At 39.8% G+C, this 19,463-nt stretch overlaps 1 protein-coding gene across 10 annotated transcripts in view; it reads left to right on the forward strand.

Annotated features, from left to right (window-relative positions):
• Window positions 1-19,463, forward strand: part of ADAM23 (ADAM metallopeptidase domain 23) — a 276,719-nt gene that overhangs the window by 70,109 nt on the left and 187,147 nt on the right. For all 10 annotated transcript variants that reach the window (XR_008847068.1, XR_008847065.1, XR_008847067.1 and 7 more), the window contains exon 3: window positions 9,180-9,256. Coding sequence is in view for 6 of the 10 variants with exons in the window: in XM_056534976.1 (XP_056390951.1) it covers window positions 9,180-9,256 (77 nt within the window). In the remaining 4 variants the exon portion in view is untranslated. The remainder of the gene's footprint in view (window positions 1-9,179; window positions 9,257-19,463) is intronic.

A 19,463-nucleotide genomic window follows, 5' to 3' on the forward strand; every position in this document is an offset into this window, starting at 1 on the left:
GAAAATTAGCATATGCTAATTTTTCGCATATGCCAATTTCCGCACGCCAGTCTCACACAGTAGTATTACAGCCTTCTTTACACCACACAAGCTGGAAGCAGAGAGGGATGATCACTGTGATGTGTACTGTGAAGAAAAAAAAAAAAAAAAAACGAATATTCGTAATTACGAATATATAGCGCTATATTCGCGAAATTCGCGAATATGCGATATTCGCGAATAATATTCGAATTGCGAATATTCGCGAGCAACACTACTCATGACCAAAGTTTGACATTTATAACTTGATGATTGATTTTTACTTGTTTTACGGTATATGCCATAGACAAAAAGGGAACCTGATGGAAAACCCCCTACTTTATTCTATATGTTATGAATACCGGTAGTAAAAAAAAAAAAGGGTTTCAACTGAATTTTATCCACAGTAAGAGGAATACAAAATGAACCATTAACTAGGAAACCATGTGTGTGGTCTGATCAGTTCCAAAGTGCTTGGTGTGCCCAAACTTACCCCAGAAAAATATCTATAAAACCTTGGCCTCAAGGTATCACACTTCCCTAGAAACTGCTGTTCATTGCCTTTCACAGGATGCCTATGTGCAGGATTAAGAGAGAGAGATAGCGAGAGAGAGAGCCTGGGCTATGTACCTGTATTCTGTGAGCCTATCTGCCTACTTCAGAAGGTCCATACTTTGACTAAAAGGTAAATCTTCCCTCTCTGCTTTGACCAAGCATAATGGTCTATGCAGCTGTCTTTTGTGTTCCTACTACTCTATGTACACAGTACATTCTTTATTTCCCCTCCCCGTGAGATATATATATATATATATATATATATATATATATATATATATATATAGTGGTGTACTGTAAATCAGAAACCCATTGCAAGCCTGTGCTTTTTTATCTTCAGCAGCAGCAGCTGCAGCAATATAGCACACCAGTTAAGAGTAGGTGCTGTGCTATGATTACCCAGACAACGAAGGGAGGAAGTAACTGTGTGTATAACTGTGTACTACTGGCAAACAGCCCAGCTCTGCTCCTTCTCCCTGAAGTGGAGAGAATGAGAAATCTCACCATGGAGGTGGCTCTTAGGGGCTTAATAACAGTAGTGAATGAATCAAAATTTCCTTGTCATATCTCTGAGGGGATAATCCTACGTGACATAAAGCTTTTTAAAAAGCTTCTTATAGTAAAGGTACACTTTAACTGTAATATTAAGTGCTCATTTAGCTCTCAAAATAGCAGCTTATGTGTGTTTGTTGCTTTTTTGAATGCTGGGAGATTATTGGTAAGGTTGGGTACTTTGTGAGGAGTGGTATATAGTGTGTACCTTTGTGAGGACCATCTGTTTTACCCTTTTCTTTTTTTCCCTTTCACCCTTCTCCAATATTACATTTTTTTTTCTCTTTTCATTTCTTCTGACTCCAGTGCCTTTTTACATTTAATTTCCCAATGGAATGCTATTTTCCTTTCTTACATTTCTGCTCATTTTAAACATTTGTATTGTTTTATTTATTGTTTTATATTGTCATGGGATCAACAACCCCCTCTTAATTAATCCTAGAATTGTTGTTTAAGGATTAATAGGAGGAGATTGTGCATTCCGTTACAGAATCAAACAATAAATAAACAATATGAAATAGTGTTAATACATTCTTGTACCAACGCTTTTTCTTCTTACCGCATTGTCATTCATGTTTTGCAGGATGAATCAGACATTGTAAAAACACTACATTTTGGTTTTCTAACTTAGAGATGAAAACCAAAGGAAAGCTAGATGTTGGCATTTTGCATTAAAGGGGATAAAATAGTTTTGTACGGATAGGGGATAAAATGGTTTTGCCCGGAATACCCCTATAAAGAGTCCAGATGTCAAGCTCAATGTACCTCCATTCATCCCTGAGTGCAGCTGTTTAGTATATTTTTATTGTTCTATGTATTCTTCTTTTGAAGCTACAGACTCACACACAGGATTAGACATGCCAATTTATGGGTCCATGGGTCCAAGGAGTGTCATCTCCCTACATTCCTATACTCTGAGCACTGATTTTGTTGCTGCTTGACTAGATTCTACTAAGGGCTATATACATTGCTGTGTTTTTCTTGTGATACATTTTTCTAATGATATAAAATGGTTTTGTACGTATGCGAATCTTTAAATCAAGCAATACTACTGTAGATTTAGTTGTGTCTAAAGTACATTGAGGAAGATGTCACTAAGTCACACTGAGACCTTTTTTTTTAATGTAGCGTATAAACCTCTTGGCTAAAAGCAATTTGCTGTAAAAAGCTTCTTTGAGGAAACTAGGACATAATACAACTCAACACTTAACAATACTTATATGTGCTGACGCTAGAGTGTGGGAACCTGTCTCTTCCCAAGCTACTTTGCACTAAGGTAAGTGCATCAACGAGCAAGTATACGGGACTCAGCTCTATAGCAAAAGTATTCAGTCATAACTGCAGAATAAACTTTAATGTGCTGTACTAATTGAACTGCCACCAGTCTAAACGGCACAAATTAACGATTGACGATGGTGATCAATGAGTTAATAACACTTGTTCTTTCAGGTTAAGAAGACTGAAAAGCGTAGAAAAGTTTTAAAGGTGTCTACCCACCCAGATATAGATGCACTCCCAATCAGATCAAATGATGAAAGGGAGGGGGGGGGGGGGGAAGTCATATAAAACTTAGCTTTAAATTAGCTCAATTAAAATAAAAAACACGCCACAGTGGGTGCATGCAGGAGGTACTTGGATGCTGTAACTGACTTATCATGATCTGGATGGCGATGACCGGGTCCATTTGTTCAAATCCTTTAGTTTAGGTACCTGGTCCTTACCAAATCCAAGTTTAGGTGCCAGGTTTGCTATGGCATATTACATGGGGGCTGTGACTGTATTGGCAGCCCTCTGTGTGTCACCTATATTTGGCTCCTTACCAAATCCAAGTTTAGGTGCCAGGTTTGCTATGGCATATTACATGGGGGATGTGACTGTATTGGCAGCCCTCTGTGTGTCACCTATATGTATGAATGCTATCTAATATTAGTCCATACACACACCTTGATTAGCTCCTGATGAGGTCACAAACACATGAGGACCGAAACGCGTAGGGCAAGGAGAGGTTTGCATTCTATGCGGTGATAATTACACTTAAGCACCTTGCTTTTTTTGCATATTTAACTGTGAGTTATATGATATTTTGCATCTTTCCTTGACGTCCGATAGGGAACTATCATCTTGGTTTCCTGACTTGCATTCACTCTTTATATGTGTTTCTATTTTAATTGAGCTAATTGAAAGCTAAGGTTAAGAATACTGGCCACTAAAGATTTCTTTTTATGATGTATATAGAATGTAAGAATATAATAACATATACTGTTTGTAGGAATGGTAGCTTAGCCCATCAACTAACGAGAACCTTAAAGGGGTACTCCACTGTCCAGCCTTTCAGCTGCATTCAAAATATTTAGTTCCAAATGCTGTGCTCGCGTTGCGGGGGTCGGCCATGCCCTCTCGTGACATCAGGCCACGCACCCTCAATGTAAGTCTATGGGAGGGGGAGTGGCGGCCTTGCTTCTGATTAGTTCCCAAAATTTAAGATTTGGTACAGAATAAAGGTATGTATTTTTATATACTAGATCATACAAATGTAACATTGCTATAATATCAGAGAAATGCTATAAATATATTCTGTTAATTTAACAAAGAATGTTAATGTAATGGCAGAACTGCAGTGTGCAACCTGATTTACAATGACAAGTGTCTAAAGTACTTCCAGGTTTTCTTAATATTACCATTCATACTATATCTAGAGTGGTCAGAGAAATGGTATATGTTAGCTTGGTGCGGGTTCCTAATAGGCTTTCTATATAATGCATAGATGGTCCATACCCACCAGAGAGATGCCCAAATTTGGTAAAACATATGTAGGACATATAATGAGGTTCTGAGTTAACAAAACAATATTTGTATTTCACAGTGATTGTTTGCACTTGTACATGTCTTAAATTCCCTCGGGGTCTAGGCACTGGGCCATCTTTACAGAACTTGAGACACTTTCTTAAGAAGTATCATATGGCTGTGACCCATCTGTCTCTGAACCATGCAATGTAGAACTAAATGTGAACAAGGGGAAATTGTGCAGCTCACTTGGATAATGGAAAAGTGAACCCGAGGTTAAAGGTGATGCCTTCACTCAGAAAGGCCTAATAAAATATAGTAAAATGCAATAATTGATATAGATCAATTAATAACCAGTCCTCTAGGGTCACTAGGTGAAAGGATAAAAAGAAAGACAAAGGGAGATGGGATCCAATAAAATAATACTAATTTATTAATGAGTGGTAAAGGATGTAAAAGAGTGAGCTTCCAAGTGCCTTAGTGGGGCCCAAGCATCAGGCACAGGAGCTTAAAAATAAAATAAAAGCACAAAAACAATGATTAAAAAATAGATAAAAATAAATATGGGAACATATAGTCTAATGCCAACTATGGACAATATGCGATGCACAAATTAAGGGAAATTATGCATTCGATCAGACAGTACAAGTCCTCAGTTCATAGCTACAGTGTGATGCACTGTTAGATATATTGTATCCAAAATAGATAGACTGTAGATCTAATGTGTCCGATGGGGTAGACTGTAACATACACTGGTTCGGATGTCTCTGTTCCTGATATTGTGTAGATAACAGAGAAAAGTTTTGGTGCACGGCACCGCTCACCAATCGATGTCCTGTGAAGTGCAGTCGGGCTGGCACGGAGGTATCTGGCTCAGAGCAGGGTGTCCGTCTGCTCGTGGGTAGAAGTGATTCTGGTAAAGCGGCTGGCACGGAGAGCTATCCGGCCGTAGGGGATGTAGTTGCCGCAAGTGAAGGATGAAGGATGATAGCGGTATGAGAGCGGTGACCGGCGTTCCTCGTGTGAATGATGCGCTGTGTGCATGCGAATGATGGTGGTCTCAAAGCTGGGGGCATGCATCTGTTGCAAGTAGATAGTTAGGAATAACGGGTTGGCATGTGATGAAGATATGGTTCCCAATGCTGATATAGTATGCTAGATGCCTTTCAAGGCCTCGGGCCTTTTCTTCAGTAGTGGTAGGTAACAGAATACTGTAAGTAATGGGGTTTAAATAGTCTCATACTGATGATGCGTTAAAAGGTGTAAAAAAAAAAAAAAGAAACATGGGATGGAGTGTTCAATTTGTTGTAAAATACAGGATTGGATCCAAAGGTAAGAAAAAGAAAATCCGAGATGGATTAAGTGAAAAGAGATGGAAGCAAAATGGGCAAAGAAAGGGAAATGTGTGTAATGATAGTGGGATATAGTGGACTTGGTTACTTTTTAATTTCATTCTTCATGGTTCTTCATACAATGATGTGCTTGGTTTTAACGTAACTTTATTCTTTCCTGAGTTATTTACAAGTTTCCGACCACTTATAAAATGTGTTCAATGTGCTGCCCATTGTGTTGGATTGTCAATGCAAACCTCTTCTCCCACTCTTCACACACTGATAGCAACGCCGCAGGAGAAATGCTAGCACAGGCTTCCAGTATCCGTAGTTTCAGGTGCTGCACATCTCATATCTTCACAGTATAGACAATTGCCTTCAGATGACCCCAAAGATAAAAGTCTAAGGGGGTCAGATCGGGAGACCTTTGGGGCCATTCAACTGGCCCACGATGACCAATCCACTTTCCAGGAAACTGTTCATCTAGGAATGCTCGGACCTGGCACGTTCCCTGAGTTTTTCCGGCAAGATGGTGCACCACCACATTATGGGTGTCAGGTCCGAGCATTCCTAGATGAACAGTTTCCTGGAAAGCGGATTGGTTGTCGTGGGCCAGTTGAATGGTCCCCAAGGTCTCCCGATCTGACCCCCTTAGACTTTGTGGCATCTGAAGGCAATTGTCTATGCTGTGAAGATACAAGATGTGCAGCACCTGAAACTACAGATACTGGAAGCCTGTGCTAGCATTTCTCCTGTGGTGTTGCTATCAGTGTGTGAAGAATGGGAGAAGAGGGTTGCTTTGACAATCCAACACAATGGGCAGCACATTGAACACATTTTATAAGTGGTCAGAAACTTGTAAATAATTCATGAAAGAATAAAGTTACGTTAAAAACAAGCGCCTCAAAGTTTTTTCTTGTGAAATTCCCAATAAGTTTGATGTGTCACATGACCCTCTTCCCATTGAAAAAACAAAAGTTGGATTCAAAATGGCCGACTTCAAAATGGCCGCCATGGTCACCATCCATCTTGAAAAGTTTCCCCCCTCACATATAATAATATGCCACAAACAGGAAGTTAATATCACCAACCATTCCCATTTTATTAAGGTGTATCCATATAAATGGCCCACCCTGTATATTGTTTGTTATGTAATTATAAGACACTTTGCTATTTGCTTGCTGTTAAAATTCTCAACCTTTATATGTTTTTAATGGGATTCAAAAAACAGCCACTAGGTGGCTCTGCTCTTTTCCCTGCCACAAGTCAAACAGTTAGTTTGGTTTCCTCCCGGCCTGGCAGGAGACCAAACCAAAGCGTGTGCGGGGCATAGCGAGGCACAGAAAATATGATTTGATGACAGGTACTCTCTAACATTTATTAATTACCTAATTGTAATACAGTTACCAGCCAAGAAAACTAGTATGGGTCTGATATCCACATGTCCATGTTATGGCTACCTTATGCTTTTTGTGGCTAATATGCACAGTGACACATGTGTATTGTGACTTACAGTATACATAGCCTGTTCAGATCAGTTTTACAAAACAGTTTATTCCTGATCCTTAGATGCTGGTATATGCAGCAGTGCTTCTTAAACTGTGTGTTGGACCTGATTGGTGAGGTGTGCACAACTGATGTTTGTAGTTGGAGAGGCAGTTTTAAAGGCTTGTTCCAAAAGTAAAAGGAAAAACTGCCAGCAAAAAGTAATGATTATGTAAAGTATGCGATTATGTATTAAATGGGAGAACACTTGGGACGACTGACGTGGAAAAGGACTTGGGAGTCTTAGTTACCAGTATATTTAGCTGTAGTGACCAGTGTCGGGCAGCTGCTGCCAAGGCTAATAAAATCATGGGGTGCATCAATAGGGGCATAGATGCCCACGACAAGGAAATAATTCTACCGCTGTACAAATCACTAGTCAGACCACACATAGATTACAGTGTACAGTAATGGGCATCAGTGTACAAGAAATATACTGTGGAGCTGGAGAGGGTTCAAAGACGGGCAACCAGAGTAATACGGGGAATGGGAGGACTACAGTACCCAGAAAGATTATCAGAATTGGGGTTATTTAGTTTAGAAAAAAGAAGGCTTAGGGGGGACCTAATAACTATGTATACATATATCAGGGGGCAGAACAGAGATCTCTCCCATGATCTATTTATACCCAAGACTGTATCTATAACAAGGGGGCATCCTCTAAGTTTAGAGGAAAGAAGGTTTATACACCAGCACAGACGGGGGTTCTTTACTGTAAGAGCAGTGAGACTGTGGAATTCTCTGCCAGAGGAGGTGATCATGGTGAACTCTGTAATAGAGTTCAAAAAGGGGCTGGATGCATTTTTGGAGAGCAATAACATTGCTGGTTATGTATACTAGATTTATAGGGACAGAACGTTGATCGAGGAATTTATTCTGACTGCCATATTTGGAGTCGGGAAGGAATTTTTACCTCTAGTATGAGTTTTTTTTGCCTTCCTCTGGATCAACACAGTAGAGACTCATTAGGGATATAGGTTGAACTTGATGGACTCTGGTCTTTTTTCAACCTTATGAACTATGTAACTATGTAACCATAAAAATAGACAAAGTGCGCAGGCCTTTCTCTGGTCTTTAAAACAATCTCCGATTCCCCATAATATTTGACTCCTTTTATGCTTATTTTAATGTTCTACAGAGCTCAGGAGACAAATGAAAGTTAAATTAAAGTACATTTTTAGTTTTAACATTGATCATGGCATCACCATGTTCTGGCTGGTGATACGTCAGTGGAAAAATAAACAATACCCCAAATAATTCTTAGGGTGCATTCACGCCACGTTTTTGCAATACAGTTAGCGTATCAGGTTTTTGATGAAAAACTGATTCCTCAAAACCTGACTGAACTGTATCAAAACGTGTACATATTTCACCCCTATACAGTTAAAAACCGTATACAGTTTGAAAAATTATGTCCGGTTGCATCCGTTTTTTTATTTTTTAACTTTTTAATAAAGTTTCACTTGTTTGATTGAAATTCCAAGAAAAAAAAAACTGTGCAAAGTCAAAAAACGTATGGTGGAAACCGGATGGAAATGTACGCACATACGATTCTGTACGGTTTCCATTGACTCCCATGTTAAAAAAAAAAAACGTATACGGTTTAATACAGTTTTTCAACCGGACCAAAAACCGTGGTAGACTACGGTTTTGGGTACAGGAAAAAAAACTGACAAAACCGTACAGGATGCAAAACGGCATATGGTTTTCAAGGGAGAGTCAATGCATACGGTTTTGAATATGGTTCCGTGCGGTTTTCACATTGAAAACGTATACGGGAACTGTATTGCAAAAATGTGGTGTGAATGCACCCTAACTTCTGATTCTCTTACATAGCATCACTCTCTGTTTCTATGTTTTGTTTATATTTATTGTTTCCTTCTAATTCTTTGTGAAGAAAAATAGTCAAAAAACTACATTTAAGATATTTAAGATATCAGCTTTTGAGACTTAAATGTAGTAGTAATGATGAGTTGAATACATAATTATAGCATTTAAGGGGTTATCCAGCTTAGAAAAATGTATCTCAGTGGACAAACCCCCCTCAATCTTCTGCCTGGAGCTTCAGCTCTCCTCCCGCATGGAGCGGGGGGTCGGCACACTCCCTCTATTCATCTCTATTGAAAAGCCAAAGCAATGTATTGGATTTCTTCGGCTCCCCCATACATGCATGGAGGGTGTGTGTCGACTATCGCTTTGTGCGGTGTTCAACACAGGTCTGTGCAGGAGGAGAGCTAGGATACTATGCAGGAGATCTTGGAGGGGGTTCCCAACAGAGCAGTCAGATCCAGTCCTTTGGATAGGGGATACCATTTTCTAAGCTGGACTACTCCTTTAATTGTATAAAAAAAACAATTATGCCCATTGTAACTACAATATTTATTTTTCTCATAGGCTGTGCATCTTGCCCAGACTAGTTTCCAGATAGAGGCCTTTGGTTCCAAGTTCATCCTTGACCTCACGTTGAACAAGTAAGTGTAGAACCAATTAACTTTTTTTTATGTTTTATTTTTTAACTGCTACCAGAAAGTTATACATATTTGTAAATGACTTCTATTTAAAAATCTTAATCCTTCCAGTACTTATCAGCTGCTGTATGCTCCATAGGAAATTTTGTAATTCTTTCCAGTCTTACCACAGTGCTCTCTGTTGCCACCTCTGTCCGTGTCAGGAACTGGTAGAAATACACAATTTGCTCTCGAGCATACAGCAGCAGATACGTACTAGAAGGCTTAAGATTTTTAAATAGAAGTAATTCTACCTTTGAATGGCTTTGATGTAAAGCAGAGACTTGTAGATTTTTTTTAGTGTCCCTTTCTGTATTAATTTGAAAGAAAGTCTTGTTCTATTGAACTTTATATTACATAGTTACGTAGTTAGTACTGTTAAAAAAAGACACATTAAGTCATATTTCTGCACATGCATTAACCCCTTAAGGACTCAGCCCATTTTGGCCTTAAGGACTCAGACAATTTAATTTTTACGTTTTCATTTTTTCCTCCTCGCCTTCTAAAAATCATAACTCTTTTATATTTTCATCCACAGACTAGTATGGGGCTTGTTTTTTGCGCGACCAGTTGTCCTTTGACATGACATCACTCATTATATCATAAAATGTATGGCGCAACCAAAAAACACAATTTTTGTGGGGAAATTAAAACGAAAAACGCAATTTTGCTAATTTTGGAAGGTTTTGTTTTCACGCCGTACAATTTCTGGTAAAAGTGACATGTGTTCTTTATTCTGAGGGTCAATACGATTAAAATGATACCCATTATTATATACTTTTATATTATTGTTGCGCTTAAAAAAAATCACAAACTTTTAAACCAAATTAGTACGTTTATAATCCCTTTATTTTGATGACCTATAACTTTTTTATTTTTCCGTATAAGCGGCGGTATGGGGGCTCATTTTTTGCGCCATGATCTTTACTTTTTTTTGATACCACATTTGCATATAAAAAACTTTTAATAAATTTTTTATAATTTTTTTTTAATAAAATGTATTAAAAAAGTAGGAATTTTGGACTTTTTAAATTTTTTTTCGTTCACGCCGTTCACCGTACAGGATCATTAACATTTTATTTCAATAGTTCGGACATTTACGCACGCGGCGATACCAAATATGTCTATAAAAAATTTTTTTACGCTTTTTGGGGGTAAAATAGGAAAAAACGGACGTTTTACTTTTTTATTGGCGGAGGGGATTTTTCACTTTTTTTTTACTTTTACTTTTACATTTTTTTACATTTTTTTTTACACTTGAATAGTCCCCATAGGGGACTATTCATAGCAATACCATGATTGCTAATACTGATCTGTTCTATGTATAGGACATAGAACAGATCAGTGTTTTCGGTCATCTCCTGCTCTGGTCTGCTCGATCACAGACCAGAGCAGGAGACGCCGGGAGCCGCACGGAGGAAGGAGAGGGGACCTCCGTGCGGCGTTATGAATGATCGGATCCCCGCAGCAGCGCTGCGGGCGATCCGATCGTTCATTTTAATCGCGAACTGCCGCAGATGCCGGGATCTGTATTGATCCCGGCACCTGAGGGGTTAATGGCGGACGCCCGATATCGCGGGCGTCGGCCATTGCCGGCGGGTCCCTGGCTGCGATCAGCAGCCGGGATCAGCCGCGCATGACACGGGCATCGCTCCGATGCCCGCGGTTATGCTTAGGACGTAAATGTACGTCCTGGTGCGTTAAGTACCACCTCACCAGGACGTACATTTACGTCCTGCGTCCTTAAGGGGTTAAAGGGGTACTCCTGTGAAAAACGATTTTTTTTTTTTTTTTTAATCAACTGGTGCAAGAACATTAAACAGATTTGTAAATTAGTTTTATTTAAAAATCGGAACCCTTCCAGCACTTACAGGAAGTTCTTTTCTTTTTACATTTCTGTCTGACCACAGCGCTCTCTGCTGACATCTCTGTCCATGTCAGGAACTGTCCAGAGTAGGAGAAAATCCCCATAGCAAACCAATCCTGCTCCTGACAGTTCCTGAGACAGACAGAGGTGTGAGTAGAGAGCACTGTGATCAGATAGAAAAGAATTGTAAACAGAAAAGAACTTCCTGTGAAGCATACAACAGCTGATTGCTGTAATTTTCAAATCTGTTTAACATTCTGGCACCAGTTGATTTAAAGAAAAATGTTTTTCACTGGAGTACCCCTTTAACCCCTTCATGACCTAGCAAATTTTGATTTCTGGCTCATGATTTTTTCCTCCTTACATTCTAAACTTTTTGTTTTTCGACTGAAAAAGTTGTATTAGGGCTTATTTTTCTGAATGACGAGCTGGATTTTTCAATGATTTTTTTTTTTTTTTATCTTACAATGTATTACAAAGCCCCCCAAAAAAATTATATGCAGGGCAAAATATTTTTAAAAAATATGGAATTGTACAATTTTGTAGGGCAATCATTTTTTCAGAGTTCAAAATACAGTAAATCTGACGCTCCATATTTATTCTATGGGTCAGTACGATTTCAATGATACCAAACTTGAATAATTTTTGTTTTGTTTTATTGTGAAAAAAAAATTAAAACCTTGAAATATAAAAATAAAAATAAACAATTTTTTCACGGTATTTAACCAATTAAATGACGGACCTTGGTGCGATCACCGAAGTCCATCATTACCGGCAGATGTCTGCTGCTGATAGCAGCGGACATCTCCCAGTCATGACACGGACCCGACCCGCGGGCCCCATCATGTCCGCCCACCTGACCCATGATGTACATGTATGTCATGGGTCGGGAAGGGGTTAATGCTTTTTTGTTCTAAGAATGTTTCTTACCCTGTTTTGAAGCTCTCAACCATTCCTGATTGGACCAATTCCTGATGTATCCTTTTCCATAAATTCACAGTTCTTATGGTAATGAAGGCTTGTCACCCCTTGAGACTAAGACTTTTTTCTCCAGGCAGAGGGAGTGCCCAATTTTATTTTGAGAAGGTCTTACCTGGAACAGTTTTTTCCCATATTTTTTTGTATGGGTCATAAAGTTAATCATATCCCTCTTATATGTTTCTTCTCAATACTAAACAAATGCAATTCTTTTAATCTTTCCTCATAGCTAAGATGTTCCAATCCTCTTATAATAATAAATAAGTTCAACAAAAGCGGGCCCAGCACTAGACCTTGGGGGGGACATCACTTATAACCAAGGACCAATCAGAATAGGAATCATTGACCACCATTCTCTGGATACGGCCCTTAAAGGGGTACTCCACTGGCCAGTGTTCCGGCTGCGTTTGGAACAATTAGTTCTGAACGTTGTGCGCGCGCTGCGGGGTCGGCCACGTTTATAGGAAACAGTGTCAAACGCTTATGCAAAATTCAGAAAAACTATCCACAGCCATCCCTCTGCTCACATCTTCATAAAATCAAATTAGATTGGTTTGACAACTTCTATCCTTAGTAAACCTATGCTGGCTATTACTTATAACACTATTATCCCCTAAGTTTTCCTGTATGCAGTCCCTTATGAGCCTTTCAAACTATTTTCCCACAATGCACATTAAGCTTACCGGTCTATAATTACCTGGGAAAGACCTAGGAGAAGATTTATCAAAACCTGTGCAGAGGAAAGGTGGTCCAGTTGCCCTTAACAACCAATCAGATTGCTTCTTTCGCTTTCCACAGGCCTCTTTTAACAATTAAAGAAGCAATATGATTGGTTGTTATGGGCAACTCACCACTATTTTTTTTTGCACAAGTTTTGATAAATCTCCCCCCTAGAGCCCTTTTTAAAGATTGGTACCACATTTACCTTGTGCCAGTCCCTCAGCACAATACCAGACATCAGAAAAGCCATAAATTTTATGAACAAGGGTACAGAAATGACTGAACTTAGTTCTCTATGGACACTTGGGTGTAATCTATCTGGTTCCTGGAGCTTTGCTTACATTCAATTCATTTAATTTACCTTGGGCCATATATACATTAAGCCAGTTTAGTATAGTACAAGAATAAAGTCTACACTATAAGCATTGCTCGCTGAGAATATGTCTATACAGATGAACCCTAACAGAGACCGTACAGCAGTGTATAAAGGCCTTATACTTTAGCAGTAAATATATTTTCATATGTTTTTGACTGGGTGTCTGTTCCATAGATCTAATTGGCCCCTTTTTTGCTACATGTGCATGGATTCTTACAAGACGTCATCATCTGTACAAAGCAGTTGCAGGAATTTCCACAACACATCTTCCATGTGTGAACATACACTAAGCTTGCCACTTAGTGTTGCTCGCGAATATTCGCAATGCTAATTTTTTTTGCATATTCGCGAATATAGCACTATATATTCGTAATTATGAATATTCTTTTTTTTATCACAGTACACATCACAGTGATCACCTCTCTCTGCTTCCAGCTTGTGTGGTGTAAAGAAGGTTCTAATATTACTGTGTGAGACTGGCGTGCAAATTTTCTCATATGCGAAAATGCTTACGCGAATTTTCGCATATGCGAAAATAAAACGCGAATATTACGAATATGCCAATTTAGCAAATATATGACGAATATTTGTCCATATATTCACGAATATTCGCGAATTCGAATATGGCCTATGCCGCTCAACACTACTTGCCACCATAGTGTTCTAACAGTATTGTTAATATTGGATATGTCAAATTAGGACACTTGTATTTAGTCCAGGACCTCTGAGCACAGTAGATATTTCATTTTAAATGGATGACTTCTATACATTTGTACTACATATGATCATATTGATTGTTTCCTGAAAGCTTAACTTGTGATCAATGGCTTTTACTGGTGATATTAGGTTTCAGACACAATTTTAAACCCAGTTGCTCAATATGTATAGATTAGTTTAAGCAATAAGCAAAGTAAATGTCCACTATATCTAACCCATAAGTCTAGATAGAGTTGTACAGATTTGTACAGGTGAAGAGTGGTGTTTTATTTTATTTCAAAATGGAATCCTTCACTTTTATATGTATAGAAAGTTACTCTTAAAAGGATTACAGCTCCATGCTTGGATCATACACACAGTGTATTTTCAGGTGTATTTTATTGTAAAAAATACAGAAAAAAATGCGGCCATATTTTTAATGTGCTTAATGCAAATCTATGGGAAAGGGCTTGTCTGTGCACACAATATATAAATAAACAGACATATTTTTTTTATCCGCATAAATGTCACTTGACATTTCACTTATTTATGCAGATGGAAAAAGTGGAAGTTTTTTTTAAATATATTGGCCCTTGTGCGCCAAAATGTGGCACAGTGCACCACAAATTGTGTCTGCACCAGAAATTGCGACCAAAAAATTCAAACAACCGAACCCACTCCCATTTTACTTAATCCCTTAAGGACTCAGTGTTTTTCCGTTTTTGCATTTTTCATTTTTTCCTCATCACCTTCTAAAAATCATGACACTTTAAATTTTGCACCTAAAAATCCATATTATGGTGATTCAAACTTTTATTAGGGAAGGGGTTAAGTGACATTTATGAACTTTTTTTCCCCATAGGGGGCTATAACACTGCACACACTGATCTTTTACCCTTTGCATAGCTTTGCATGGATCAGCATTCTAGTGGCTCGATTGCACCGTCATATGTCAAATAATTGTAGTTGAGAATTATCTCCAAGCAGTGCAGTAGAAATTGTCGCTGTTTTTGTGGGATGGTGAGATCTCCTTCCAGGAAGAGTTTGATGCAGTTCAGGCCTATGTTGTGCTTTATGTTAATTATAACACTGTGACATCCATGGTCACAAATGTAAGGTTTTCTTGCCATTGTATGGGAGGGAGTAATTGTATTAGATCATCTGAATTTGTTAGATGGCAAGAAAACCTTATATTTGTGATCATGGATGTCACATCGTTATACTCAAACATAAAGCATGACATAGGCCTGGACTGTACCAAACTCATCCTGGAAGAAGATCTCACCATCCCACAAAAACAGCGACAATTTCTACTGCACTGCTTGGAGATAATTCTCAACCACAATTATTTCACATAAGACGCCAGACACGGGGCACTGCGATGGGCACACGGGTGGCACCGTCATACGTACATCTGGTAATGGGGATTTTCAAAAAAACATTCATCACTTCCCAACCATTATTCCAACAACATGTCTTACTATACCGCCATTATATAGATGATTTGTTCTTGCTATGGAACGGACCATCACATTTAACCCCTTCATGACCCAGCCCATTTTCACCTTCATGACCTGGGCATTTTTTGAAAATCTGACCACAATTATTTCACATAAGACGCCAGACACGGGGCACTGCGATGGGCACACGGGTGGCACCGTCATACGTACATCAGGTAATGGGGATTTTCAAAAAAACATTCATCACTTCCCAACCATTATTCCAACAACATGTGTTACTATACCGCCATTATATAGATGATTTGTTCTTGCTATGGAACGAACCATCACATTTAACCCCTTCATGACCCAGCCCATTTTCACCTTCATGACCTGGGCATTTTTTGAAAATCTGACCACTGTCACTTTAAACATTAATAACTTTGGAATGCTTTTACTTATCATTCTGATTCCGAGATTGTTTTTTCGTGACATATTCTACTTTATGTTATTGGTAAAATTTCACTGATATTTGCATCCTTGCTTGGTAAAAAATCTAAAAATTTCATGAAAATGTTGAAAATTTAGCATTTTTCTAACTTTGAAAGTCTCTGCTTGAAAGGAAAATGGATATTCCAAATAAATTACATATTGATTCACATATACAATATGTCTACTTTGTGTTTGCATAAAAAAAATTGACAAGTTTTTACTTTTGAAAGACACCAGAGGGCTTCAAAGTTCCGCAGCAATTTTCCAATTTTTCTCAAGATTTTCAAAATCGTAATTTTTCAGGGCCCAGTTCAGGTTGGAAGTGGATTTTAAGGGTCTTCATATTAGAAATACCCCATAAATGACCCCATTATAAAAACTGCACCCCCCAAAGTATTCAAAATGACATTCAGTAAGTGTTTTAACCCTTTAGGTGTTTCACAGGAATAGCAGCAAAGTGAAGGAGAAAATTCTAAATCTTCATTTTTTACACTCGCATTTTCTTGTAGACCCAATTTTTGAATTTTTACAAGGGGTAAAAGGAGAGAAATCACCCTAAAATTTGTAACCCAAATTTCTCTCGAGTAAGGAAATACCTCATATGCGTATGTAAAGTGTTCGGCGGGCGCAGTAGAGGGCTCAGAAGGGAAGGAGCGACAATGGGATTTTGGAGAGTGAGTTTTTCTGAAAGGGTTTTTGGGGGGCATGTCCCATTTAGGAAGCCGCTATGGTGCCAGAACAGTGGACCCCCCCCCCCCACATGTGACCCCATTTTGGAAACTATACCCCTCATGGAATTTAATAAGGGGTGCAGTGAGCATTTACACCCCACTGGCGTTTGACAGATATTTGAAACAGTGAACTGTGCAAATCAAAAATTTTATTTTTCATTTTCACAGACCACTGTTCCAAAAATCTGTCATACACCAGTGGGGTGTAAATGCTCACTGCACCTCTTATTACATTCCGTGAGGGGTGTAGTTTCCAAAATGGGGTCACATATGGATATTTATTGTTTTACGTTTGTCAGAACTGCTGTAACAATCAGCCACCCCTGTGCAAATCGCCTCAAATGTACATGGTGCACTCTCCCTTCTGAGCCTTGTTGTGCGCCACCAGAGCACTTTGCTCCCACATATGGGGTATCTCCGTACTCCGTAAATTTAGAGGGTCTTTTATCCCTTTTACCTCTTGTGAAAATGAAAAGTATAGGGCAACACCAGCATGTCAGTGTAAAAAAATTATTTTTTTACACTAACATGCTGGTGTAGACCCCAACTTCACCTTTTCATAAGGGGTTAAAGAAGAAAAAGCCCCCCAAAATTTGTAAGGCAATTTCTCCCGAGTACGGCGATACCCCATATGTGTCCCAAAACTGTTGCCCTGAAATACGACAGGGCTCCAAAGTGAGAGAGCGCCATGCGCATTTGAGGCCTGAATTAGGGATTTGCATAGGGGTGGACATAGGGGTATTCTATGCCAATGATTCCCAAACAGGGTGCCTCCAGCTGTTGCAAAACTCTCAGCATGCCTGGACAGTCAATGGCTGTCCGGCAATACTGGGAGTTATTATTTTGCAACAGCTGGAGGCTCCGTTTTGGAAACAGTAGTGTACCAGACGTTTTTCATTTTTTGGGGGGAGGGGGGCTGTGTAGGGGTATGTGTATATGTAGTGTTTTTTACTTTTTATTTTAGGTTAGTGTTAGTGTAGTGTAGTGTTTTTAGGGTACAGTCACATGGGCAGAGGTTCACAGCAAGTTTGCCGCTGGAAGTTTGAGCTGCAGCGCAAAATTTGCGCCATCTCAAACTTGCAGCACTCACTGTAAACCTCCGCCCATGTGAGTGTACCCTGTACATTCACATTGGGGGGAGGGGGCAAACATCCAGCTGTTGCAAACTCCGAGCATGCCCTTTGGCTGTCCGTGCATGCTGGGAGTTGTAGTTTTGCAACAGCTGGAGGAACACTGGTTTGGAAACACTAAGTTAAGTAATAAACTTTCAAGTGTTTTGCAACCAAACTTAGTGTTTCCAAACCAGTGTGCCTCCAGCTGTTGCAAAACTACAACTCCCAGCATGCATGGTCTGTCAGTGCATGCTGGGAGTTATAGTTTTGCAACAATTGTAACAGCTGGAGGCACTGAGGTAGGAAACGGACAATGTTTCCCAACTAGTGTGCCTCCAGTTGTTGCAAAACTACAACTCCCAGCATGCCCAGACTGCCCAGGCATGCTGGAAGTTGTAGTTCGGCAATATCTGAAGGATCAGATGTTGCCGAACTACAACTTCCAGCATGCTTGGGCAGTCTGGGCATGCTGGGAGTTGTAGTTTTGCAACATCTGGAGGTCCACAGTTTGGAGACCACTGTATAATGGTCTCCAATCTGTGCTCTTCCAGATGTTAGAGAACTACAACTCCCAGCATGCCTGGACAGACTGAGCATGCTGAGATTTGTAGTTTTGCAACATCTGGAAGAATTGGGGACCATTATACAGTGGTCTCCAAACTGTGGGCCTCCAGATGTTGCAAAACTACAACTCCCAGCATGCCCAGAAAGCCAAAGGCTGTCTGGGCATGCTGGGAGTTGCAGTTTTGAAACTCTCAGAGGCAGCAGTGAGATCGCTTTACGGCGATCTCACTGCTGCCAATGAAGATGCCGCACTGCTGCTGCAAACTCACCGCCGGGACACAGCGCAGCCGGGACCGCATGGAGGACGCCGGGACCGCCGGGACCGCTCGGGACACCGCTCGGACGGGTAAGTGACGCCGGGGGACGGATCAGGGACACTTAGCAGAGCGGTGTGTGTCCCGATCCCCGTGATCGGGACTCACACACCGCGCTGCTAAGTATTTTCATAGCGAAACGCTGCTATCAGCTAGTCAGATTTGACCAGCTGATAGCAGCGATCGCTGGGGGGGGGGGGGGGGGGATGAAACCCCCCGTGGTCGCATGGTAAGATGGCTGGCTATCAGTGATAGCCACCATCTTTCCGGGCGCTGCGGGATGCCGCGAGTAGTGGCAGTAATGTTCATGACGTACCTGTATGTCATGGGTCGGTAACACCTTGCCACCCATGACGTACAGGTATGTCATAGATCGGGAAGGGGTTAATCGAAGAACTCATCACCACCATAAACAACAATGTCTGGGGTATCACACTCATTTCCAACAAATCCGACAAGAAAATTGACTTTCTGGACCTGGAGATTTACCACGAAAACAACATCATTATCGCTACCCATTTCAAAAAAGTTGATTCAAACAGTTACTTGTCATTTAACAGTAGACATTACAAAAAATTTAAAACCGACATACCCTTCAACCAATATAAACACAGTCTGAAAAATTGCACATCCAACAGTACTGTTCGCACCCTCCAAAACCATTTTTTAGCCAAAAGCCAAACATCTTAAACGAAGCTTAAAACAGAAACAAATCACTAACAAAAGAAGACTGCTTGAAACCAAAAGAAAACAAAGAAAACCCCCCCAAAAAAATCTAACTCAACTTCATCACAACCAATAATTTCTCCCACAACTCAATCCGATCTGTTCTCCAGAAACCCTGGCACATACACCAATCTGATCAAATCCTAAAAAACGCAC

This window comes from Hyla sarda, chromosome 8, assembly GCF_029499605.1.
Source record: "Hyla sarda isolate aHylSar1 chromosome 8, aHylSar1.hap1, whole genome shotgun sequence".
Lineage (NCBI taxonomy): Eukaryota > Metazoa > Chordata > Amphibia > Anura > Hylidae > Hyla > Hyla sarda.